This window comes from Patagioenas fasciata, chromosome 1 (genome assembly GCF_037038585.1).
Source record: "Patagioenas fasciata isolate bPatFas1 chromosome 1, bPatFas1.hap1, whole genome shotgun sequence".
Lineage (NCBI taxonomy): Eukaryota > Metazoa > Chordata > Aves > Columbiformes > Columbidae > Patagioenas > Patagioenas fasciata.
Window position 1 is genome coordinate 154,016,611 of NC_092520.1, and position 26,428 is coordinate 154,043,038.

Sequence of the window (26,428 nt, forward strand, 5' to 3'; positions counted from 1 at the left end):
TACCTGGGCTTCTGTGATCTCAGCAGAAATCTTCCTTCCCCGGTAGTAATCTTAAACCTAACAAGAGAGCCACAAAGTCTGCTTTCTGCTCCTGTGCTCCAGGAGTATGTTTTGATTTGCCCATAGCATTTGTTTTCGTAGACGCCTGCACACTGTTGCAGAAGTGGTCAAAGGAGACATTCCAGGAGAACCTTCAGGGATCCAGACATGTATGCAGACATAATCACCAGTGCAGGAGAACCAAAGGGTACATTCACAGCTATTGCCAAAATTCTTCTTCTCTGCATTATTGCAAATATTCATCTAAGCAACTCTTATTTAGGAAAAGCTTCAGTAGAACCAAGATGCTTTCATGCGCCTGTACATAACACACACCCCCCCAATCCAACCCCACAAAATGCTCTAAGAGCTTGTATTTATGGCCTTTAGAGAACGGCAGGCTGTTTACTGAAAGGATTAGATAAGGCTTGACAAAGATGTAGGAAGGTGGGCATGCTGTGCCTTAGAAAACTTTTGCAATACAGAACCCAAAACATCCCTGCAGGCACTTTCAGTTTGAAAACCTAGAAAAGAAGGGGGGAGAAATGGCAAATAGGTGTGACAGAGCACTCTGGCCACCACTGGATAGGGGATAAAATCACCCAAGAGTAACCGAACAGTGATGTATCCGACACATCCCTGAAAGCTTGTGCTTCTACTGGTAAGATCTGTGTGACTCTCAAAACAGATACTTCTGCCTTTTATCTCAGGAAGAAAACAATAACCCTAAAAACATGCTACTCCTCCTCCTCCCACTTTCCAGCAGAAAGGAAAGCTGCTCTTCTGGGTTTGGTGAGGACAAGAAGATCACAACCTCTCCAAGGCTGCGCAGCACTCAGAGCCCAATTCTTTCCCCTTTGGAGAGCACTGTGATAACTGTGGTGGTAACTGTGATAACAGGTGGTGAAACCCTGGCCCAGGTTCCCCAGCAAGGTGGTAGATGCCCCCTCCCTGGAGACATTCAAGTCTGGGCTAGACGGGGCTCTGAGCAACCTGGTGGAGTTGCAGGAGGGATCTGCTCATTGCAGGGGGGTTGGGGGAGCTTTGAAGGTCCCTTCAAACCCAAACTATTCCATGATTGGGTTCTGGAGATGGCAGTCACAGTGGTGGTGTTAGGACTGCTATCACCATTTTCAAATAGATACTCAAGCAAAGCTCTATTCCTTAGAGTACTTCCAGTCTTGGCTGGAAAGTTCTTCGTGAGTAGGAAAAAAAGACAGAAAAGGGTTAAAAAAATGAACTGTTGCTCTTCTTGAGGAATAGCATCATGGCACCACTAAACTACTTGGAGTTGAGGGAGCAGAACACGCAGGCATGGGGGCTTCCTCCAGCAATCGAGTATTGTGCTCAACTCTGAATTTATGGTAAACTATAAAACACAAACACAATTACAAAGTTCCCCACTGTGCCCATTTAAACACAGCTAAGCGTAGGTGTGGATTTGTGTTTAAAGAAACAAGCCACAGGAGAGAAGGCACAGCAGGGCCAGCAGCCACATAGCACATTTAATTTCAAGGGAAGAACACCTGACTTCTACATGCAGATCAACAAATAAATAAATAAAACCAAGTACATGTTCTGGCTTCTTTATTTAAAACCATTAATTACATCATTCTGGGCACCTCTGTTAGGAGACTCTCACAAAGCTTCTCGTGAGACATCAGGAAAGAGTGCCAAACCGCAGCATGTGGAACACGGTCCCCTTTTGGGCTGGGGTGAGGGTTTGGTTTCAGGGTTAGTCAGGGCTCAAGTCTTCACAGCAGTTAAGAGAAATGCAGCTGTTAGAGCCAGGCCTACAATGAGGAGGAAATAAGCAGGCTCAGCAGAACTGCGCTGCAAAGAGTAGAATAAAGCACACAGCAGCATTAGCCCAGATCAAGTCAAAAGAAGTTTATTCATGTGAGATCAGATTAAAACCTTTCTCCATCTGAGCACCTTGAGGAAATTCACAGAACCAAAAACGACAACAACAACCACCACCCCCTGAAGCCACAGGCACGCTGGGCTAATTGAGGGTGGCCTCACAGCACAACCGAGCTGCTGGGCAGCTTGTGCTTGCAGCGCTCACACCACCTCTGACACTTCTCCAGAGGGGACAAAACTGTTTACAGGAAACCATTTGTTACAGGGGCCCTGCCTCTCCTCCCCCCCAAGCCCTGGCCGTGTCCCTTTCCCACCCCACCTTTCATCAGAAGCTTATCTAGCACCCGGCCAGGCCGCCCAAAAAGCTCATCCAGGTTGGAATCTGAAACCAGGAGATTCCCAGACGCCGTGGCTGGGGCAAACGGTGCCGGCACCAATTTTAGAACTAAATTTCAGGGAGTTTTGATTCTATTTGTACAGGGGCTAATGAATAGCTTGGGAGGTGAATGCTAACCCCGGGGCATAATTCTGAGAACAGGATGATAGATTCTCCGTCTCCTGCTCTAATTATACAGGCAAAAATTGGAATGGGAATGAGAAGAGACAAGAACAAGGTTCAGGTCCCTCATCAGCTAAATGGCATCATTTTCCCAAGCACAGAAATTTTTCAGGGGTTAGCAAAAAATGCAAGAATTCCTCCACCAAGAAAGAAAGAGACCCTCGAAAGTATAAAATGGAGCAACAGAGTTTCACAGTAAGCAAAGCTGTGCACAGAGCTGTCACTGCAGAAGCAGCAATCACCAAGCAACTGTTCAATACAGTAAAACCATAAGGCACTAATAAGGTTCCACCCATTACAATCAACATGACTAAAAATTGACATTCATAATTTAAAAAAAAAAAAAAAAAAATCACTGTGCATTTTAAAAAGGCAACTTTTCCCTTTTAAAAGGTTTCAAATTTTCAGCTCCAAGAATTTTCCTGCCCCTCACCCTAGCCCAGGCATCACTGACTAGTTAGATGGAGTGTTTGATCATGAGTTCTGCTGGTTAACACGCACCTATTACAATGAAACATCCCAAGGCATAAGCAGAAAACAATCTGTCGAGAAGTTACTCAACGATCCCATTAACACCAAACATGAGAGGTGGAGGTGGCAGGCAGAGGCGGAGGGGGATGCCATGAACACCCTCCAGTCCCTACCTGGAAGCCCATGGCCGAGAGCAGCCACGTCCCTTAAATTCCTTTAATTCCATTCTGGTTCTCCTTTACTGAAGATGAGCAATTGCCCAATGAGTATGAAATCAGTGGCACCGGTGTCCTTCAGAGGGTCACCTGACAGTCCCATTTTGGTCAGTATTGATCAGAGTTCCAATAACAAAGCAGTAGTGAAAGAATTTGTGTCCCGTTACTGATCCCCAAAGCCATCTAAGGATCCTTTAAACACAAAGGATCTAGTAAGGCTTATTCTCAGAGATCACAGTAAAAGTATTGCACACTGTTTGTCTGCTTAAATATTTAAAAACTGAAATCTCATTTTCCAGAGATTTGTATTATTATTATTATTAAAAAATGCTAAAAACAAATATGGAGGTAACGTCTCCATGTGAATCTACTGGAATATGTAACTGTTAATAGCTGAGGATAGCAGAGGTCCCTCTGTGCAGAAATTTAGCAACAGTATTTTTTAAACGACTGGACAGCGTAAATTCCAAATAATTACTTTTGCCCTTTCTAAAAGCTAAAGTGATCCTAAATTCAGACTACCCATGAAACGCACTGTATGATTTCACTGGCACAAGAGAGCATCAGCATTCATTGCAACACTGCCCCTCCACCGTCAGTTTTAAAACACTTGACCTTCGGTCAGGACATCCAGAAATAAATAAGAAAAGGTATAGCAGAGAGACCACCCAACAGGAGACGCTGCTGTGACTGCTGACATGGAAGAGTTCGGTAAGCTGGGACAATCTGCCAGTCCCATGGATTGTCTAGCTTAGGTCAGCAGCTCCGTGATGCGGGTGGCCTCAGGACAGGTATTTGGTACTTCACTATTGAGCTTGCAAAGGCAGGTCAATCAAGTCTTGCAGAGTCATTTTGAATTAGTCCAAACCTGGAGGATGTAAGAAACAAGTCTCCCAGAGTTCTGATTAGTGTTCCAGCTGTCAGGTCCATACAACAGTCCTTCCAGGGGCAGGCAGAAGTCACTCAGCCAGCATCCGCAGGCGCCGCTCGTGCAGAAGCAATCTGATCTCCCTCACTATTAATGGTGAAATGAACAGGATTGTTGAACTTGTCTGCAAAAAGAAGCATATCAGGGACAATTAGCACAGAGCAGCCTTAGTGGCAGCCATCCTGTCTCCAATGTGCATTTGAGGCCTCCCCAGAAAAACATAGGCTAAGAGAAGTGATGACTAAGTGGCACAGCAGATGGAAGAACTGAGCTTGCAGGGAAGCTCATGCTATTTCAGCCGTCGTGATCTTCTTTTAATAAAGAAGATGAGCTCTTCACCTCCTCAACAGCCTTCCTCCCAACCACCTCTGCTGGTTAACCAAAGTGGCCTTTTCCCTTGTCAGCAGAGATGCAGAGACAATTCCTGGCACTTCCAGCAGGGAAGACTGGGTTAATTGTACGGCATTCCACTGTGACAATGTTGAGGTCTTCTCCCCCCATGCTACATCAGGGCAAAGCATTTCTATTTTAATTTCAAGATCTTCATCACTCCTTCCACTAACCTTCAAGGGATAACAAACAAGCAGCTTAACTTCAAGCCCCCTAAAAATATTAGGAACTACGTATCATGGAGATGAAGAAGGAAGAAGTCCTGCCTTGGAAGTTAGTCAGGTGGCATTAGCTTTAGGAAATGGACATCGGTGTTTTAATGCAAGTGTTTTTGTGCCTCTGCCACAATCTCAGTTCCTAGTGGGCAACGTGACTTTAAAGGATCCAATTTAAAGAATCTAAAATTAACCCAGTTGATTTAGACACTCTAAGGTAACACCATAGACCACTTTGAGAATGGCATTGGAGTTCGCAGCTGTTGCAGAAACAGACTGCACATCTACATCACAACTTTCAGGTTCTCACAAAACTTTCTACTGCAAATTGAACTTAAACAAAGAATTTTTTAAAAGGTAATTTCTTACCATTAGAATAAAGAAGTAGAAAACCCACATCCATCCCAGGTTCTCCTGGATCAAAGACACTAGATACTAAAAAGAAAAGGGAAAGAAATTATTCCAACTGGAAAGATAAGCATGACTTTCAGGGATAACTCTTTCATTTTCTAGAATTTGTGGGCTGTTAACACTCCATACAGAGCTGATCACAAAACCTTCCAGCTGATCTTTTCTTGTCAGAAGAGATGACTCAGGACAGCAGCTTTTCTGTGTGAAACCCACAGTCTCAGCAAAGCAGAGATACCATCCTGAAGCTTTACAGTAACTCACGGCAGCATAAAGACAGAACTGAACTACCGTTTCAAAGGCTGACAAATTGACTCCGCTGAATACGAGGTTTTTGCACAGAACACTGTGACATAAGTGGATCTAAGTACTCTCAGAAGAACTAAAAGCTCTAGAATGGCTTATAAATTACACAGGACGCATTTTCAAGAGCTGTGCAACCACTGACTACTTAACCCTTCATCGTAGGCAAGACACTTGAGACTACAGTCTGTTCTGGTTCAACAGGGCTACACAGGCTACAAAAGAAAATGTATTCTCTATTAGCAGATTTATATTCGGATGCTGTACAAGGGCCTTCCTTTTTCACCACTGGGTGTATTAGCACAAATCTGAATTTCTAACATGTTCATTTTGCACTTGCTGTTATTCACACGCCCCCAGAATGACATCATGGTTGTCTCTGTTGAAATAAATGTAATGTTAGAATGGGAGGCAGGTGGAATTTTTCAGAACTAAAGACTCAATTTCTATGATGATGTAAGTTTGAATGGTATGTGTGTGGGAAGACATAAACACTGTAGACAATGCAAGAAGAACATCGAGTGTAACAGTGCATTTTAAGATGTCCACAAAGCGCTTATAATTTTCCGTTTTTATGGAGCTAAGCAGCGTCTTGCCTATGAAATAGAAACTGAATGATCGTATTTATCAGGCACTCAATGTCAAGTACAAACCCAACTCCCTTTCCAGAAAAGAAACTTGTATTCCTTGCCTGCACCCATGGTATTTTACCAGCACTAGAGGATGCCTGGAATAGAACTGGCTCCAATCTTTCTACTAAATCCTCCCCTCCCCAAAGCACCACTGTGTTCTTCCACATAGTTAATGCTTGTATTTGAGAAGAAAGAATGTCCCCAGTGGGCACACTGTCAGCTTCCTTTTCTGCAACAGTCTGGTCTTCAGACCTCTGGCAGCGTACTGTAATGGCTATCAAAGCAAGTGGGGCTGGATTTACAAGGTGTAAGAGACATCCACAGATAAAAAGGGGGAACACGGATGAGAGCAAATTTTAAATTACTTCGTAAACACTGTAACATTTATAATGGGTATTCTAATTTCACTCAGTTATACAGGTAAACATTTCTGTAAGTAATGGTTTTGCTATTACTTTGAACAAAAAACCCAAACAAACATCCAAAATATTTTATTTTCACTCTTTGTGAAGTTGACTTTTACTTACTTTCGGGAGTTCATGAAAGTCTTTAAAATTCAACTGAATTACGGAAGTGCCATAACATCAGCACTATCAATATTTAGTTTTTTTAAAATTTCTTCCACTAGAAGCCTAAAACACACATTCCTTTGGTTGTTTCATAAATAAATAAATTTTTAAAAAAACACCTTCTCTTTCTCAATGCAACTTTGGATTAGGGAACTGAGCTAACATCTCTAACCACAACAGACTCTTTGCCTCCTTCCCCAGACCTCTGTTTTTCTTTGGTAGCCTCACCTGGCCCACTGCAGCACCAATACTGCCAGTTCCATCCACAATTCCCGTGACTGTTGCCAGAGCCTCGCTGCTGCCTTTCACCAGGTCCTGGCGCCCCAGGTCAGCAGATATTGCAGAACTGATCATGTTAGAAGGGCCTCCGATGAAAAACCCTGGAAGCACCAAGAACACAGGTTTAGTGCAAAACAAGCATGAGGATAGATTCTCAACAGAACATCTTCAACAACACAGGTTTTCTACCAAGCAAAGCTCAGGAAAAGGATTAAGTCTAGGGGTAGTGATCACAGTCTAATCGTAGGTAGCAGTGTACCCTCACAGCTGAAGCACATGGCCACGGCACACATTGTGTACCTGGAGTACATGCACAGAAACTGTCAACAAGCACATATTCATCCAACAGCAAAAATGAGGTAATTAGCTATGGCACACTCTGCAAGAAGAGTCAGGACACCCCAAACTGAATACAGAAAGCTACTTTTGAACAGCATGCATATACAAACCCTCAACACGAAGCAGATTTAGATACATTTCTGCTTGAGAGCAGTATGTCCCCGTGCTACTGCCTCAGTCTCCAGGGACTGGGGAAGAAGATGGAAGGGGAAAAAAACGCAAGAGGACAGAGAGTTCTGAAGCAGGCGTGTTTGAAAAGAAAGGCTCTATTCATGCGGGCTAATCTTAATTCCATAAGACAGCAGAGTATGTCTGGTAGCACACAAAGCTTGTGACCTTTCACAGTACCCAGTGCATTTGGGGTTCTGACAGACAAACACCCTCAAATCTGAGCTGCAGCTCATGACTTTGCCATATATACGCCTCCTCAGATACCTGATCACTGTCAGGTATGTTGGCATAAATCCATCCTCATCATACTGAGCCCAGACAGACCCCTTTAGGTCCAAGTTATTATTCTATACAGTTTATGTTCTATACCTCCCCCCTGTAAGGCAGTTTTCCTACAACTGTATTCCAAAAGTAACAGAAATTGGGCCCCAGCTTCTACTATTTCTGCAAAACCAGCAGAGATGGCAGCACACACAAACACATTACCACCACCTGAGGCTGGTGCTACTGATTTTTCTGCGATGTATATACATGTCTACTAGCGTAACAGCGGCATATCGTAAGATACCTGTTATTGCCATGATCACAGCATTGACAGGTTTGCTGTTCGGAGAACCTGCAAGAGAAAGACCAGATGAGTGTACATCAAACAAATGAACTTCAGAAAGCCACTTATTTAAATCAGAAACAAGCATGCAAACATCCAGGTTGAACTGCCTGTTCAATTAGCTACATAGTGACAGCAACAAGTTCTATTTGACTAGAGACTTCTACAGTCTTACTGCAAAGGCATTTAGAGACTATAGACCCAGAAGTTTCCCCACAGAACTTTACATTACAAAAGTCACCTTTGCCATTAGAATATTGTGCCCTATTTTGATACCAGGTTTGCCTGGCTCTGGGTTCCAACTCTTGTTATGCTTCTTTCTGTGACCCAGAGCTTGCATTTACTCTCCTTGAAAGTCCATTTAAATACTAAGAGAATCCTCCCTGTCTCTCTTTGGGAAACTTAGACTCAATCTCTCCCACCATAAAGTATTCAGCACTTGGATCACCCTTCCACTCATTCTGAATTTTCCAATTTTTTTTTTTTTTTTTTTAATACAGAGATTAGATCTGGAGGTAGTAATTCAGCAACTGCCTAAACAACGCTGAACAACAAAATAAAACATGCAAAACCTCATATCCTCATTCCTCCTTACAAGGCCACGCTTGGTTATCTGTGGGTTCCACTTGCCCTTCCAGGAACAGCATCATCCTGTGTGCGTGCTACTGGTTTTTCACTACAGTCTCTCTGTGCTTTTCAGTCACTGTTTTCCCCGATACTTCACTGCCTGGCATCACCTGAATTCTTCTTAATCGTTGCTTCAACTTAAGACTCACACATGGTCAAGTTACCACACATAAGGCAAGTTGCAGTCCTCTTCACATATTCTCAGGCCATTATCACTCTCACCTGCAACCCACTATGAGCCCGACAAGGCTTCTTGGTTTGGCTGATGGAATTATCACACTGCAGCAACTTTGTATCGCCAGCCTGAGCCTTCTGTATTTGGCTGGACAGAGTTAAGCACAAAACACTGGGACCTCCAGTGGCTCTGCTGTCTAGGACAAGCTTCAAACTTGGTCAGCAGTAATTTTATATTTGCTTCCAACTCACTTTTGAAAGTAGTGAGTTAGCACAAGAGCCTACAAAACTCCACCAAATCCAATCCGTGCTATTTAATGACTACACCTTCTTGACCTTACTTTGAGAGCGTTCGAGTAAGCCAGCACGCTTCTGAAAGGCACACTTTACTGCTCGTGTCCAACTCCGGCAGCAATTTCTGTCCACAGATCTTTAAGTGCTCTATAAAAGCCAGTCTGTATCACCAACCCATTTGGGAGGAAGACACAGAGAAGTGGAATGACATCCCAGTGAGTTAAATCACTCTGGTGCCACAGGGCACCATGTCTGAAGGTACAAAACTGTTACCTTTAGAAGAGCTTCATAGAAATGAGATCTGCCCATCTCCTACTCAGTTTTCCTGACAGACTCCTTTCAATAACCAATCACAGAGAACTACACCTATTATAAAAGGGGCACAAACTCTTCAATTTCAACACTTACAGAAGCACAGATGGTGAAGTCTAAGAACTTCCGCCTCTTTGTGGGGTGTGTGTGTATATATATATATATATATATTCCAGCACAGATTTGTCCCCAGATTCTCCTTGCTCTAACTGTAGGGATGCACCTGAGATTTCCTGCTCTGCCAGTTGTAGTGTTGATCCAATGACACTGCCAAAAATCCCACTGACACTAGAGAGGGATCAGTACCATAACTCACCAGTACAGGGAAATCCAATCACTCAGCAAATTATTTTGCACCTCATTAACCAGAGAACAGATTTATTTCTGTGCAGTGCCACACTTCAGGCAAAAAAGACCAAAAGGCACCATCCTGATCCAGAAGCAGTTTCGAGACCAGAAAACATACTTAGAACAGGCTGTGCTCTGGTTCTCTCTAAGAAACACTCGAAGAACCTCTTATAGCTGCCCAGCAAAAGGATACTCACGGCTGTATCCAAAAAGAGAGCCTACAGCAAAGAGCAGGCTAACCGCTAGCACTGGGGCTCTCTTCTGTAGCACATCAGAAATCAAGCCCTGGATAGTCCCACCTGCAAAAAAATAAATCATCGTCAAGCTCAGGATATTAACAACTTGAACAAAGCTCATTTCAGGGAGCGCAGTGGCCTCTTGCTTTCTCATCAATACGCTTGCTCTATAAAATCCTGAAAACTAAGTCTCTTGTCCTTACTGCCCCAGACACAGAGACAACAGTAAACTTAAGTGGCTCAGACAGAGCAGGGAAAACTACCCATACTGCTTTCCCAGGAATTTATTACTACCTTTTTTTTATATTTCTGGCACACAACTAGCCCATGCTCCTGCTTTCATTTTCCTTCCCCTATAGGACCATTCCAGCTCTAGGATCAACACAACTCTGGATGTAGGTAAGCTTAACATTGTGGCTGTTTTCTTTAACAGAAAGTACAGGAAAAAAAACAATTGTTTTTCACAGGGAAAGTATTAACACACGGGGTCTCACACTCCCTGCTGTCTCACCTCCTTAGGGTAGGTGCAACTTACTGCAACAAATGCTGATAGTTGATAAAAATCACCTTATGTATCATTGCTGTGGAACTGCTCTGCTGGTAAAAACTAAAGCACTTCAAAAAGCCTAATATAGAAAAGTTCACAGAGGCAGAAAAACTGACCCTGAACAGACCAAAACAAGGCTGTCTATTCTAGGAAAGCTAACTGGACAAGGTAATGAAGCAAGAAACTGAGCACAGGAGAGTGGAAGCCTAAACACATATACAATATGTTCTTTATTCTGGAGGGAACAAGGTCATATTTTGCAGCCAGCAAAACAAGTGCAATTACATTTCATTTCTGAACGTAACACAGTTGTGCCTGCTCTGCTGAGATCTGTGCTGAGCCTGTTCTTAAAAATACAGGACAGAAGGGACAGCACAGAACCCAGTAAATCCGGACGCAAACTCTCCCTCAAGGGTACTCGTCAGAAAGGAAACAGCAAGCAGCAGGGTCACCATTTTGTACGTGCCACTTTTCAAGAAGTCCTAGCAAGTAAAGAAAAATACTTGCTGGTGGTAATGTCCAAGAATAAAATAGTGCCCTTTAAATTTTATGTAAGCTCTTTTGGTGGCTCCCATATTCTGTGTTTTAGAAAAACAAAACAAAAACAACACAGCCAAGCAGCTACATACATAATTTGCCTTTTAATTTATTCAGTAAGCAGCAAGATCCCACTGAACACCACTCCTCTGAGTTGCATGCACTGCCTTTCATTTTCAAATGTCAGCAAGGCAACTGCAGGAGGATCTCATTCACTTGCTCACTCACCTATGATTCCTCCCACATCATACCAGATGGAGAGCTGGTCAGCTTCTGCTTCTTTCCAACCAAAGTTGTTGCTGAGGTAGAAGGGCAGCCAGAAGAAGAATGAGTAATTCACCAGTTTCAAGCAGGCATAGGCCAAAGAGTACTGGAACAAGAGAGGGCCAGCAAGCAGTTAGCACTTGAAAAATGCAAACAGCAATTCTGCTTCTTCCCATAAAGCTCTGTAACCTGCTAAAGCTTCCAGGGGGAAGTGCCTCTGCATTTCACATGAGAAGGCAGCACTATGAAAGCTTGATGCTGAATATCAAAGAGAAGCCAGGAATAAAAAAAAAAACACTGTCAAGAAAGTTACTTTCACTGAACGCAATGGGTTAAAACACTTTCAGTGTAATCATGAGAGAAAATGACACCATGCTTCAAAAAATCAAGGAAATTTATTTCACCTTCTGAAGAGTACAGCCAACCACATGACATGAAAAAGCTTGAGATGTAGTCATTTGTGCATCATGCTGAGAAAAGTTATGTTTAATAGCTCCTCTGTGCTATCTTTTGCTGTTCAGATGGCTCATCTGCTTACTGCACCCAAAGAGAAAGCTTCGCTTGTCACCTCCAAGACACAAGATGCAAGGTTTGGCCAAAGCTAAGCACATGTCTCCAAACTCAACAGCTGAAACAATCTCCTGCTTTTGGCTGCTGGGCTCATGTTCTCCTTAGCTAACAGGAGGCCACCTTCTTTAGAGCTTTCATGAGTGTGGCGAATGTTTGTTCTCTGGCATCACTGTCCCAGCATGCAGGGGGACAAGTCACACCATTTCAGTAAGGCCTCCTGATAATCACTGACACAGCAGTTTGAGGAACCCATATTTGAAGAGGTAAACAAGGATGAAGGCAGGAAAAAAAACTGTTAAAATCACAGCTTTTGAGACTATGTATTTGTGTATGCACACTTGTCTTCGAATTTCAAAAAGCAGATCTTTTCATATATTAAATTCCACAAAATGATCTCTTCTGAATTCATATTACTTTAACAGATACATCCTTTTTAGCTGTATTATTAATACTTTTCCACTCTTCGAGGACACAAACTAATCTCCACCATACACATAAGACACAGGGATGTGGGGTACAGTTATCTTGCTCTGGGTGTGAAAAGTGCACTGCACGAAGTGATCTTTATTACAACAGGCTAAGAAACTGTCTACCAGACTGTCTGACTGATTAAACACTGAATTTCTAGAGGCTCAGGGGAAAACTGCCTGTACTAAAACTCTTCCACAATACCACTCAGCAGGAGGAGAGAGGAACTACAGAAAAAAAGTGTCAAATAAAGTCTTTGTAGAATCTTGACAAGGCTTTGGAAGTTCTCTCGGTATTCAGTCTCACTGATCCGACATAGTGTCCTGGTTTTGCTGGGCACTGATCTGACATCAGATAAAACTCACAGACTCAGAGGTGTTCACATTGCTGGGTTAATGCACAGAACATGTCCTCAAAATCCCAACTACAGAAACAGCAGCATCATTTGCACAGGACCTGCTAATGTTCTGGTCAATGAAAAAAGTCACACAACAGTGAGGCAGCCTCACTAACAAAATTTGCCTACAAGTTCTTTGTACATCGACCCATTCTCAACACCACCAAAACTGTGCCATACTTTCTGTGGCATTTAGCCATCCTGGAAAAGAACTCAAGATGGGTAAGCTTTCTTTTGCTATCCCTCAGCCAAGGTCTTAATAACAGAACTGAGGTTGTCCAGCACTCTAAACATTGACAATCCACCCATCCCCTTCTAGATTTTGTGTTGCTTTAATCACAACCAACTGCTTTGCCCATTAAGGGTATCTGACAACACCGTCCATTCAGTAGTTCTGCTTCATGATCAAATCCAAAGAGTTCACACTGTATTACTGAGTCACTCACCCTGCCCACTTCCTTTCACTGGTTCTAGTATCCAGGGAGCACACAGCCCACTGACACAAAATACTAACACTGGTTTTTAATGGCAGTAGTTTTAATTTTTCAGCTGAACCAAATCCATGAATTAAGCAATACTGCTGACACAGAAGTACAAGTTCTCACACAAGGGACAGGATGAGGATATGTGGAAACTGCATCACCAGGCCTTGTTTCCAGTTGTTTATAAAAAAAAAAACAACGCCTACTTTGCCACATTACATCATGCTGATTAAGGCTTTTCAGGCCAGCTTTCTGTTTCAAGGCAATTAAAAAAGCCACCAACAAATATCAGTGCCACAGAGTTGTGTGATGCTCAGCTAGCAGTGAAAATCCCATTCAGCTACCTTCCCAAGAAAGCATCTTACAGCTCACAGCTTCCCTTCTAAATTCAGCAGCAAAAAGGGCAGAATCTCTGCTGCCCTTAGTTGGCTCATTACATGCACTAAATGAAGGAGGAGTCCTATGGGAAAAGCAACATGGAACCACATACTCAGACAGTATTAAAATCCATGTGCACAAGAATAACAGCCTCAACCCCACCATTTTAACAGCATAACAAGTCAAATGTTGTCAACTACAACACACAATCAACATATCAATAGTGATGTCAACAAATGCTAACAACATTAAAAGTCAGCTTTCTGTTTAACAACATAAGAAGTTGGGTCCCACTGATGATCTGCATGTAGCAGTACTCACCAGCACCACACCTGGAAGGCAACACGCCTGGAAAAAGCCAATGGCCTTTGGCTGGTTGTCAGTGTCAGCTGCTTGAATACAGTAATTCCGCTCATCATCGTCTGCATCGTCATCGCCCATTAAAGGTCTGTTGGCATCTTCCTCCACACCACCGTCTTCATCTGCTCCAAGCTCCGGGAGGCCTAAGTTATACAAGGGATATGCAACAGAAACAAGAGACAGCAGCCTGTTCACCTTCTCCCCACTCTAAAGCTATGCTCACCTCTTATAAGCAATTCTCCCTTCTAGCAGTTCCCTTGCTCTCCCATACCTCCATCCTCCTCTGGCTTAGAAACTCTTCTAGATGGTGCTCTGCAGTGTCGCCAGTTTCTACCCTTTGTCTTCTAGTGCTCTTGAAAGTATTCTGTCTGATCCTGGCGTCCGCTTTCTCTGTTCTGAGTGTCTGGCCATTAGTTGGAAGACACAACAAATTAGTGCAATTTCCCCCCCTATTTAGTGGTTGGGATCCTGGGACCTGGCTCCTGGGTACCACCGCCCTTGAGTGCAGAGGTTGCGTGACAGCGGTCACCTATCAATGCCCCTGCTGGAACAGGAGGCCTAGGAACCGCACTGCGTTTTCTGGGCTGTCGTGTGCTCTTACGAGCACCCTTTATGGTATCTTTAGTGCTACCAACTTCATAGCCTTTGCAGGCACCTGGGAAACCTCCTCCACGGCCCTGTCCAAGCACCAGAGTTCTTTTGTTTTCCTGTTACACTTTGGTTTGCCCACCACCTTCTCAGAGAAGGACCACATCCAAGCTGAGAGCTATTTTTAACCAGCTGCTGGAGACCTGCAGATGAAAAGCACTTTCCTTTCCCACTGCACAGTTACAGCTTCCCATAGTCTTCTCCTACAATAGCTAGTTACCAGTTTCCCTACTGTTTCTTGGAAAAAAAAAAAAAAAGATTTTTCCAGGTCAATGACTAAGGAAGACTGATAATTAGGCACATCCTAATGGAGCTGTTAGAGCCAGGCTGGTTTATTTTGCTTTTAAAAATATCCAGATCCTATACACATGATGCACGACAGCATTTAGTCTGATCTTGGCAACAAAAGCATTTTCTCCACTAAATACACTAAAGTGCAACACCATTTCAGAGAGGCCCTGAGGACTTTTAGTACAATGCTGCAGATCTGCTCTCCATGGAGGGACTGAAATGCTACAGCCCTCTTCTACTTACCCACTTCCTTTGGTGACGTCAGAAGCCCAAAGAAGACAATGACTCCACCAGCAAACTGTACTGAAGCAGTCACCAAGAAAGCATACTGAAGATAAATAAAAGATTATTTTTTAAAACACTTTTGGTCACATAGGCTTCCCTGACTAACAAGGGTTTCTTTACGTTCCAGCCCTGTCAGAGAGTAAACACAGCTACAACAATCCAGACAACATCCATAAAACTTGGAAACAAGCGGTCTCTGCATCTCCTGAACAGACTCTGTTCTATCTAGGCTGAAAGACCATATTGAAACAGCTGTTCTAGTGTACTGAGGCGACAGTGATGAGGAAGGAACTCACCCAACATGACCACAGACTCAGCTGTATTGGAAGGGACTGCTCAAAGAAGGGCCAAACACCAAATTCAGACCAGGTTGCTCAGGGATTTGTTCAATCAGATCTTGAAACACTCCCAAGACAGATCCTCCAGGCTCTGGCCCCCCATTCCAATGCTTAACTAACTTCATAATGAAATAGTTTTCCCAACATCCAGTTGGAACTGTCCCTGCTTCACTTTATACCCACTGCTTTTTAGCTCTCTCGTCGTGCAATCCAGGAAAGAGTCTGGCTCTGATTTATCAGCAATCCTCTCACACGTTTTGGGAGGCTGCTGTTTGGTACCCTAAGCCTCCTCATCTCCAGGGTGACAAGCTCAGCTCTGTTAGCCTGCCCTCACAGGTCACAAGTTGCAAGACATGCTGGTTCACTTATATTCCCTCTATTCAATTGCATGCCTGCCACATTACAGCAACGTAACGCGTGCCTGGCCTCTTCCCAGTTAGAGAAGCTACACCTCCATGACTTTTAGAACCTCACAACTGTTCAGCAGCAGCTACTTCAGTTAAGTGAGAACCTGTGATGGATGACTCTGGAGAGCACTTCAAGCCAACCAAATCAGAAGATGGTACACTATGACACTAGGGCTCTTTGATAACATCAGTCCCATTTACAGAGAAGTCTCAGGCTCATTTCTGCCAACTTGGAAGGGTCAGAAAAGGAATATCCTTTCTATTCTGCCTACTGCTTCTTACCACAGAATCCAGGACGATGAAACTGCACACTGTGAGCCTGTTATCTCTCAGAGACAGGATAAGAAGCTAGTCTCACATAACCTAATCAGACATGCAGTCCTAGCTAGAAGCCAGACAGCAATACCTACCTCATAGCCGTATTTGAGAACACAGGAGGCAAGGAATGCCCCGAGGATATTTCCCACAGAAGCACAAGCACTCCAGAGTCCAAACACAAAACCTCTCCTGCAGAATGGAAAGAAAATTTGAAGAAGCCAATGGGGGGAGAGATGACATCAGGAGCAAGACAAAGATGTAACATTAGAGCAAACTTTAACTTATGAATAAAGCTACAGCATTCTCCCAGTCCACTTCAAAGAGACTCCAAGGCTGCTTAAAACAAAACACAGAATAACTTGGGGATACCAAATAGATAAGCAAGGGATGTTCTATCTTGGAACACCTGTGTTACAGCAGAGGTGAGCTAGCAACACCATGGTTACAAGCTATGGCTAGAGCGCATCTGCAATACTCCCAAGTGATAAGAGTTAAACATATGATATGTCAGTTTGTATTCAGTCTCTTCAGTGACAAGTAGACAGAAACAGTGACACAAAAATTTGAATTCTGCTACTCTACACTACGGGACTTTTAAAGTTTGGACTTGTGCTTTTAATACACACAACTGTGTTCACAAACTGTTCAGTGACTCCAGAAAAAAAATAAATATAATAGTAACAAGTAAGGTATTAATCATCCCACATAATTTCAATTCTGATCTAACAGTTGGTCTTTTTTGTTTGAGACTTTCAACTCAACCTGCCACAGAGCAGGTCAGATATGCAAGTCCTGGAAGAAAACTCAACCTACCCAGCTTTTCCAAACCAGTTGCCCATGACAGCGACCACACAGGGCCAACCAGTGGACTGCAGCAAGCCGTTCACAACCCAGAGACAGCAGTAGAACCATTTGTTGTAGAAATGCAACCATTCTGTAAGTGTGCCAAAGAAGAATACCTAGACAGGAGGGAAAAATTAAAAATCAACACAGAGGAGAAACCCTGAGGCTACTGCTGAAAGCCAGGCAGAAGTGGGGTGCTAAAAAAAGCTAACAATTGAAAGGAAGGTCCCCCGCAGGGGCCAGGCCAGAGGCAGACCTGGCATTGTTTAAAAAACAGCTCAGAGCTAATAGCACCCTCTGCTGAGGCACCGCAGCACAACTCCAGAGCCCAAACAACAGGAGGGACAAACGTGCTGTCAAGGCACTTCCACTCCAAAAGATTTTCAGCTTTGTAAACAGCACAGTTTTGGCAGGAGAGGAGGAGACAAATACTTTCCATAACAATGCCAAAGATACAGTAGCCTCTTGATTTGCTGTTGTACTGGCATCCAAATCCACTAGGCTCTATGCAAACACAAAACCCTCAACAGTCATTTATCTTTGCAAAATTTAACATAAATACTAGAGCCAGGCTTCAAATTACTAAGAGCCTCAACCCAAACTAGCCAAAATAAACACATTTTGTGGTGCACTGTGCTTGATGCATGTTTGTGGTCATGCGTTTGCAGAACGCAACAGGCCATAGTGGGGTTTGTAGCCACGGGGTAAATCAAAAGCACTCCACACATTTTACCACTAGTTTAACAACTAGAAAACCACAACAAGATAAATCTCACTCACACTTACCTGCAGTGGCTTGAATATGAAGAAAGCTTTTGTTTTAAGTGAACACTCTTTTTTGATACATGCTTTTCCAGCAATTACAAAATAAGTACATGATTGCTTAGTATTGTTAGCATGTCCTTTAAGAAGAGAGCAAAGATTGTGTTTAGAAGCAAAAGCCTTGATGACAACATATGTGGGCTGAGAGAACAGTTATAATACAAAACAGTCTCAAAACGTCAAATATACCAATCTTGTACAAAGGCTGTTCATCAAGTCTCTAGACAGTACCTCAAACTTAGGAATTTCCTTCTGACACAGAATCCATAAATAGATATTTCAGGAAGAGGTGAGTCATCTAGCATAGCTCTGTGCTTGAGACAATGCAGTGAGTGCAACTAGGACAAAGTGTTACACACAGACTTTTGAGATCACTGAGGTACAGCTACAGAGCCTCCTCCCTCCTAAAGTAAATCCCTATCCAGAAATCCTAAAAGAGAGATTTCTAAAGCACACTAGTATGCTCTAACTTACCACTAGGGCAGAGGAACACATGCCAAAAGACAAAACCCAGCGTAAATTCAGGCGATCCCCAACTATGCCACTGACAAAGAGACCCTAAGAACAAAACACAGCATTAAATAAAGTCACAAGATCTGCATCTGTTATTTCCAAGAATTAAAAAGATGTAGAAGGGTCAAGCTGACCCAAATGTTGCTGTTATACAAATTTACAGTTTGATTCTAACCACTTCTTCCGCCACCAAAGAAACCCTGCTCATTGAATTGAATTGTTCATTAAATTCTCATTTTAAAAAATTTCAGCTGAGAACTCTTGGAGAGCTACAACTAGTCCTCCCACCCACTGGTGATAGAGGCATAAAAATTCTGAACCGGTAGTATTTCTTTTGTATTTGTTAACAAGCATCTTTACGTGGGGGACAGGCATGGGCAGAACCAACAGATATCAGAGGAAAAAAATCTGCTCCTGAACTAAGCTTTTTAACTGCATTTGTGCTAGGCAAGTCCAAGAAGATGATCTTGTTCATCCTATCTGAACGTGGGTGTGATTATGACAATAAGATTCAACCAAAGCTAAGTAGCTTAGGGTTAGTTTTACTTACCACAGCATAGGAAAACAAAAAGATAGTGTCCAATGTCCCCAAGAAGAGAGTTGCTTCTTCTGCATTTGGAAATAAATGGCTGCTGTTCCAGAGCTACAGAGAGAAAATTTTGACAGCTAAAGGAGAAGAGGCACAACTCGTTCTACTATTTTTTTATAAAACCCCCAACTCCAAAACAGAACAGCATCTGGCCCAGTAACCTCCCATTACTCTAGCACTTCAATTATCGAATCAAAACCAATTCTGGCATTATCTACTGCAGAAAAACGTCCACTGCCACTTCATGTCACTTCTGAAGGGCAACCTAGCAAATGAGAAGTAAGAAATGCTCATTCCACCTGGATCAAGACAAATGACTGTCAAAATAAATCCTACTTGTAACAAGTATGCAGCGGTCAGACAGCTTCTTACACAGAAACACTGATGAGCATCTTCATGAATAATACAATAAAGGCATATTCTGTTTTATGTGCAGTGTCTCTTCTGTACTTATCTTGCTGTCTTCACTAAATGAATAATTCCCTTAAAGTATTTGTGTCAGCAATCATAATAAGAAATGACAGACCACAAACAGAAAAGAAAGAACACAAAAGGAACAAGGGGAAGAAACAGACTGGTTGGAAACTATTTACAATGAACTCCAGTCACTAATGTTGGTTTTTTTTGTGTTTACCCTGCATTTCAATAAAATCAAAAAGAAGACAAAGTCTCAGTTGTTCCCAAACTAAGATTAGAGACATTAGCTGAATATAGCAAGCTTTGAGGATGACTTAAAGAATTAATACAGTTAATCAGGACAAAGTTTTCTTCCCTCTTCACTGTGCCTCCATGAGAAAATAAACAAATAAACCCAATTCAAACCTGACCTATGGATGTGCCTAACTCAAATATCATCAGTTTTAGCTTGATTCTGCCTCTCCAGTAGAACATGCTGTACAGACAACACTAATTACACATCCATTTAGTTTAAAAAGATGCCACAATGGTAAGGCCTACCAACTTCTACGATCAGCTTCTGCTTAAGTTTCATGTGTCCAAGAAAACTAATAAAGCCCTTGAAAATAATTTTTGCCACTTGAGGCCACCAATACCTACTTGCACCAATAGCTTTCAATTTTTAACCCAGAGGTCCACAAGCTATTAAGAGTCTTAGAAAGATAAGAGAATGAAATCTTTTGTTATTAGGCTTAAATCCATTAAACAACCTCCAGAGGACTCACAAATCTTTAAAGGCTGAACAGAATAGATCTAAGTTGTCCTTCTAACAAAATCATACGAGGGCCTACTCACAAACAACTGTAAAACAATTTGTTATACTTAAATAATTTTAAGTACAAAAAAAAAAGAGCAACTGTAGTCAGAAGATACATCAAAGTTCAAAACTGATAGTACATGACTTCCCTGTTCATGTCCTTAATCTGTTCTAGCAATTACCCAAAACACACTTTACTGTTAACTGATGTAACCTAAACTGATACCAAAAGGCCCACTTTGACCATTTTTTAATCAGATACATGCACCTCAACATCCAGCAAACACTAGTTGTTTGAATGACAGTTAAGCAACTAAATATAAACACTCTGTAGTTCATTTCAGCATCCTCACATGCTCACTCCTTTTTGCCATACTATATAACCCTGAACCCCTTGCAGGCACAATTTAGTGTTTTATCACAAAAAGTCAGTATTTATCATCCCTCCATCAAACGTTCAAATAACCGATGATTTCTAATGCAGACAACACCCAAGCAAATGACTTGGAACTCCCTGATCTAAGAGATCTTACGGTCTGTGATCAAGCTCTCAATCTAAGATTTCTTCCACTTCTCAAGAGTATTGGGGCAAGCCACTGCTAAAAACAAGCGCACCTCTAAAAGTACTATGAGCCAGAAAGTAGTCTTGCATCCCCATTTGTGAGGTGCAAGCTGCATACAACTTTTTCTGCAAGCAAACACTGCCAACTTCCACCGCTTTCACTGAAGTTGGGATTTTACAGACAAGGGGTACCAGATGTTTGGCATTTTTGGAAATCAGACCCTTTGGATGCAATATAAAATGTCACTCTTCAGTGTCAATTTAAAATAAGCAGCTAGCACTTTCAGATAGCTTTCTTCTCTCCTACTTTGGCTACCCTTTTAACAGGGTGGCAGCAGCAGCAGAGAGAAAGCCACAGCCAGGGTTTTACAGAGATGTCTGGAAGCCCATTTATTGCCTCTGACACTCCAGTGATAGGGTCCCCCTTTCCCGCTCCTTCTCCACCTCCTTGTTGCTGGCTACTACAGATTCCTGGGGTCCCCATTTCCATTGGAACCCTGTCACATCTTGAGAATTTTCTCTCTGAGGTCCACTAGGAAAGATACCACCACTGCCTGATGATCCAGAAGTTTCCACTCGCATTCTGAAAAGTGTCCCTGACGGACACTTAACGGGTCCTCTTCAGCACCACAAGCTCAGCATACTGGAAGTCACCAGTCTTTCTTTGCACTTGCCTGTCCCTTATGTCCTTACCTCATATGGCCAGAGTTCAGGGGCCGTGCTGTTCAGGCAGGAGGGAGTCCACTGGTTGGAAATGCTGACTTTGACATTACTGAATGTCTTTCTGGAAGCATGGAGCAGGGAATAACTGCCAGAAAACACACAAGCACAGGTTGGCCAAATCTTCTCTAGAGGTCAAGCAGGAAAGGGTGGGACTCAAAATACACATACATGCTGTCTAAGTAGGCAGCACAGCAGAGGACTGGTAGTTTTGGAGATAGCAGTCAAAATATCCCAAATAATGGGTAGACATGCTGACTTCAGTGGGGAGTTGTGAAATCGGGTCTTGATTGGAAAGGATTTCCTCTTCTGTTTTCAAAAGAGGAAGTGACTGTGCAAAAGCAATTAAGTACCTCAGGAAAAAAAAATAAAACCCAACCACGATAAAAAGAGAAGACGCACTGATCTGGCTAACCACTGTTACAAGAGCTCTTCCAGAGACAGATTAGGTATCAGTGGCAGCATTGTTGTGAAGACCAAAGGATATCAGCAAGACAAAGTTTGTAAGGAGAGGCAGTATGGTATACCAGCTGTTGTCAGCTGTGTAACAGAGAAGCTTTCAACAAACAAATCCAGCAGACATTCAGATCTGAAGCAGTGACCTCGCTGTTCTAGAGGCCTGTCCACCCTCTGAAAATAGTACTTTCAGGAGTGAAGAGGACCACAGAAGCACTGGCGGCGTGTTCCATCAGTCAGAACAAGCATTAAATGAGTTCTGAGCATCAGGGTTTGCTTCCTTCCTTCTTTCAGCTAGTTCCTCCCCACACCCACACACATTCATCCTTTTGCAACAGACCACTGCCAGCTTGGCACAGTCAGCTTCACCTTTGGCACAAGCCCTCTTTGTGGCTGGATCCCTCAGGGGCACAGCACACTTACCTCCACCTCTGAATGACTCCGAGATGGGCTAGTACTACTAGTTTTTAAGTTTGTTTTCAAGGCTCACAGCCAAACGTTAAGACTGTTGCCCTACTTTCATTCTCCTTCTTTGGACATGCCCTCGCTCCCCAAATTCAGTGACATGAACACCTCTCTGTGCAGAGATACACTCAACCTACCTGAAGAAGGTCAGCAGGAACACAACAATATGATGGTGGGTGCAATGGGACACAAGGCCTCTGTTTGCAGACTGTCTCCGTAAGCTTCCAGGCAAAGCCATCCTCCTGGCAGTCCTACCCCTGCTCCTGCCCTCAGGCCCAAAGGCTGGATTGTGCTTAGGTCATTTTTCTTTTCATTCAAACAGAAGGTGGGAGGGGAAGAAAGAAGAAAGCATATTTAATTAAAACACAAGTATAAAATACAGGTGTTTTCTCCAAACAGCTGGAATTCATCAGGAACAACTCTATGCCATTCCTTCCCAATTTGTTTCACATCTCTATCCATCTCATCACCTGTACATTTCTTGACATCTTCTATGCCCAATAGTGTCTTTTTACTCTCATTCTCCCAGTAGCCCAGTGGTTATCCTCCAATTCCCCTTTTTTATCTCCCCCCCCTGCCCCCCAGCAGATGCCACTTCAGTGCCCATCACTGAAGGATTTCCCCCAAGATCTACCAATTTCCCATGTTCCCACCTTAAAGACCATTCTGCATCTTTTACATACACAGTGTACTACAGAGTGGTCACAAATAAGTTAACTTGCCAGTGCTACCTGCCTGGCTATAGACCGGTGAATAAGTCGAGGGATCAGCATTTGTTTACTGGTGGGGAACGGTTTTGGATCTAACTGCCTCTAAGATGTTGTTGAAAGAATATTCCCAAGAGAGGACTCACACAGCTGGAAAAAGCAACTGTGAGGACAGTGCTGAAATCCAACAGCTGGACTCCCTGCCTATTCATTCTCAAGCCCTACATCATAGCTCCATTTGCCACCAATGCACTAGTATGGCATGTGACTAGTCATACTCTCCTGTCCCCACCCGCAGGGCATGGATATCATCTGCCTAAACTTCTAGGTACCAGGTACTACACTGAGGAAAGGCTGTGACAGACACACAGTTTCTTAGTCCTGGCTCAGGCCACACAACTCCACTCCCTCAGCTGTGCTGGCATGGCCCAGGAGCTGTTTCTGAAAATGGAGTGAGGGAAACCACCCTCCTGTGCGGTGAAGTGGTGGATCTTTCTCCACATTTCCCTTTTACTTTCCTTGGCAAAGATCTCTTCAGCCAGATTTCCCTGCCACAGCTCACAAAAGAGCTACACAAACACCTATGTCCGTGCAACAGAGAGAGCGGTGTAGAGAAAGATCCGCTGTATAGTGATGCCTGCTGATTCTGTTCACGCTAGCTGGCTTAAGGCAGCCAGACAAATCAGCTGGTGGAAGCTGTGCCTTCAAGAGACATTCAAACATCACATACATTCTGAATGCTTAGGAGAGGTAAAACAACCCACCACCCCGCTCTCCCAAAATATCAGAGCTTAAATGACAGAACATGACTTTGTGTTCTATTGTATTCACAGGTGGTTTAGTAACGATTTGTAAATCCAATCGAAGACTTTTCAAGTTCAGCTTCATAATCTCACTTGGAGAAATGAGAAGTTGCTGCCCAGGCTCTCTTATCCGAATTTCTGCTGCTGAAAACCCTATATTTCTCAGAGACTTTCTGCTCTTTCTTGTAATAACTTTTAAAGGCTTCACCAAGACAACTTTCACTGTGAGAAGCCCTGCTTTCCTGTTCTCTCAACGATGATGAGTGCCTGACCTGCAAACAGATACCAGCTACTACTCGATGCATTAACCATCACAAAACCTGAGGTCACATCTGATCTCCAGTGCACGGCAGAGAGATCCTCCGACTAACACGGATCCAGCTATTACACCTTTGAGACACGGGAGTCATGTTTATCCCACACCACACTTGAACGCCTCCATTCTCATCCAGGACAAACGTAGCAGGTCTATGCAAGATGTGACACCGTCTGCATCTGCACAGCCCAGGTGCAGCTGAGACATCTTCCTGTTCCTCCAGCTAGCACAGACCACCTAGGTATGCCAGTACCTTCTCGTGAGGAAACACTTCTAGACTGTTTGGCTTCATCTCCAGCTGGAGCTGTGGGAAGGCTAGGCTAGCCCTGGAAGGGGCAACTCCACAAGCAGTCTTGATATTACTACCACCTAAGGTCCCAGAACATTTCTCAGCAACACTGCTACTCCCTTCCAGGCAGCAGAAAAACTGCTCAGGGCTGTCCCCCATAGAAGGTGCATGAAAAAGGAATCCAAGGCACTCCAGTTTCACAGCACCATGATTCTTACAGGACTGCGAACCACACAATCTGTTGGTCAAACACAAGAGCTTGCTCTCCTTGCCTGCCTCTCCCTCTCCTCCCACCAGGCAAAAGCAGATAACAGAGCTCTCCCCAGGAAAGCAAAACACTGACACTTGCGCAACACTGTGGGAAAAGTTCCTTCCTTGGGTAATCAGTTCACAGCCTGAAGCATGAGATTTACTACTTGCTTCATGTCAACATATGCAAATAGAGATCTTGTTTGCCTAAGATACCAAGCCTTTTTTTAAGGCTAATTCCTGGGTTTGACCTTAAAGTCACCTATTTTTTTTAGGGCATTTACTGTTGAAGTTATCTATTCCTCCAAACTTTTCAGTCTCAGCTAACTTTCTGAAGAACTTCTGACCCAGGACAATACTTTTCACTTATTTACAGCGTAAAGATGAATATGAAAGATTTTGTTTTCCCTTTTTTTTCTTTTTTTCCTTTCTTCATCCTGTCCTTTCTCCCTAGATTAGAAGAGGATGCAACTAGGAGTTCATCCTTACAAATTAGTCTTCTAATTATTCTGACAATGCCACATAAAATTTGTCATGCAGGGGGATAAAAAATTAGGAGGGAGGATAAACCACAGAACTCAAGGCTATGAAGCACAAGCCTTTAAGAAAGGAAGAGGACTGCTTTTTAGGGTATTAGGCTGCCTTGCCTGCTTGTTTAGCAATATTTACCTCCAGCTAACCGGTATTTTGAATAGGCTTTTGAATAGCTTTCTGCATTCTCCCTTATCCCTTCGCTTAAGGTCAAAATAAGACACCTTAAGTTCAAAACAAACTTCCTTAACACCACCCTGCCGCCTGCCAAAGCCGGCAGGGAAGACCAGAATTATCGTTCCCGGGACATCCAAACAGCAAACAAACGAAAACAAAACAAAAAAATTAAAACCACACTCTTCTATGCCGTGTCCCCAAGCAGACATAGGAGGCACAAACCCGCACAAGGTCGGTCGCAGCCACCACAAGCGCACGGCCTGTCACCGGGGGGACCCGTCTGGATGCCGGTCGGGAGGAAAAGGGACCCTCCAAGCCCCGCGTCCACCCCAGCACGGTCCCGCCTGCTGCGGAGGCGACAGCCGGACAGGCCGCCCCCCATCCCCCGCGGTAACCCCGCTCCAGCGGAAGGGGCCCGGCCCGGGCCCGCCGCCGGGCACGGCTCACCTGAGGCGGCTGCGGCGCCGGCTCCGCACACAGCCCCGCCCCGTCCCTTCCCACTGGGCCGGTCGGGCCGGCTCCCCCGCCGAAGCAGACGATGAGGACGCGGGCGTCTCCCCTCAGCGAACCCCCGCCCGGGTCCCTGCGCAGGTGGCCCAGCGGCCACGTCCTCAGCAGGGCGGGGTGGGGAGAAAGGGAGAAGAGCCGAGGCGGCAGCGGCGGGGCCTGTACTGGCTCCGCCACAACCCTTAGCGCACCGCGGCCATTGAACCACCTCCCCGTGCTTCCCGCCGCCGCCCCAGGGGAAACCACCCGCCCCCGCGTACCGGGCCCGGCGGCCAGCACGGCCCTCAGGAAGTCCGAAGGAGGCGGCTCTTCCGGCGGGAGGGGCCGGCGGGAGCTGTAGTCCGCCCCTCGCCGCCGCCGCGGAGGGCCCGCCGGCTCTGCCCCCGGGCGCGACGGG

The 26,428-nt window shown here is 44.1% G+C and overlaps 1 protein-coding gene across 3 annotated transcripts; it reads right to left on the bottom strand.

Moving 5' to 3' along the window:
• Window positions 1–1,914: 1,914 nt before the first annotated feature.
• On the bottom strand, window positions 1,915–26,417 carry SLC37A3 (solute carrier family 37 member 3). Of its 3 annotated transcripts, none has more exons than XM_065840047.2 (15): window positions 26,292–26,417; window positions 22,590–22,758; window positions 21,505–21,619; window positions 18,998–19,090; window positions 18,409–18,492; window positions 17,083–17,228; window positions 16,362–16,458; window positions 15,165–15,249; window positions 13,944–14,125; window positions 11,292–11,433; window positions 9,941–10,042; window positions 7,950–7,997; window positions 6,821–6,972; window positions 5,050–5,115; window positions 1,915–4,199 (listed from the first exon to the last, which is right to left on the bottom strand). In XM_065840047.2, the coding sequence occupies exons 2-15, from the start codon at window positions 22,688–22,690 to the stop codon at window positions 4,107–4,109; spliced, it is 1,506 nt and encodes a 501-aa protein (XP_065696119.1). In that variant the 5' UTR covers window positions 22,691–22,758; window positions 26,292–26,417; the 3' UTR covers window positions 1,915–4,106. The 3 variants fall into 3 exon arrangements, with proteins under 3 accessions (XP_065696119.1, XP_065696111.1, XP_065696128.1); XM_065840039.2 differs by lacking the exon at window positions 26,292–26,417 and adding an exon at window positions 25,972–26,239; XM_065840056.2 differs by lacking the exon at window positions 26,292–26,417 and adding an exon at window positions 25,747–25,771.
• Window positions 26,418–26,428: the final 11 nt, after the last annotated feature.

Bases quoted from the DNA above. Each gene is read 5' to 3' on its own strand.
- SLC37A3 (XM_065840047.2), bottom strand. From the start codon at position 22,690: ATGGCTTTGCCTGGAAGCTTACGGAGACAGTCTGCAAACAGAGGCCTT. The intron at 14,126-15,164 runs GTAAGTAGAAGA...TGTATAACTTAG, and splicing joins GACGTCACCAAAGGAAGTGG to GCCTCCCGGAGCTTGGAGCA. The intron at 5,116-6,820 runs GTGAGGCTACCA...TTTTCTTTTTAG, and splicing joins TTGGTGCTGCAGTGGGCCAG to TATCTAGTGTCTTTGATCCA.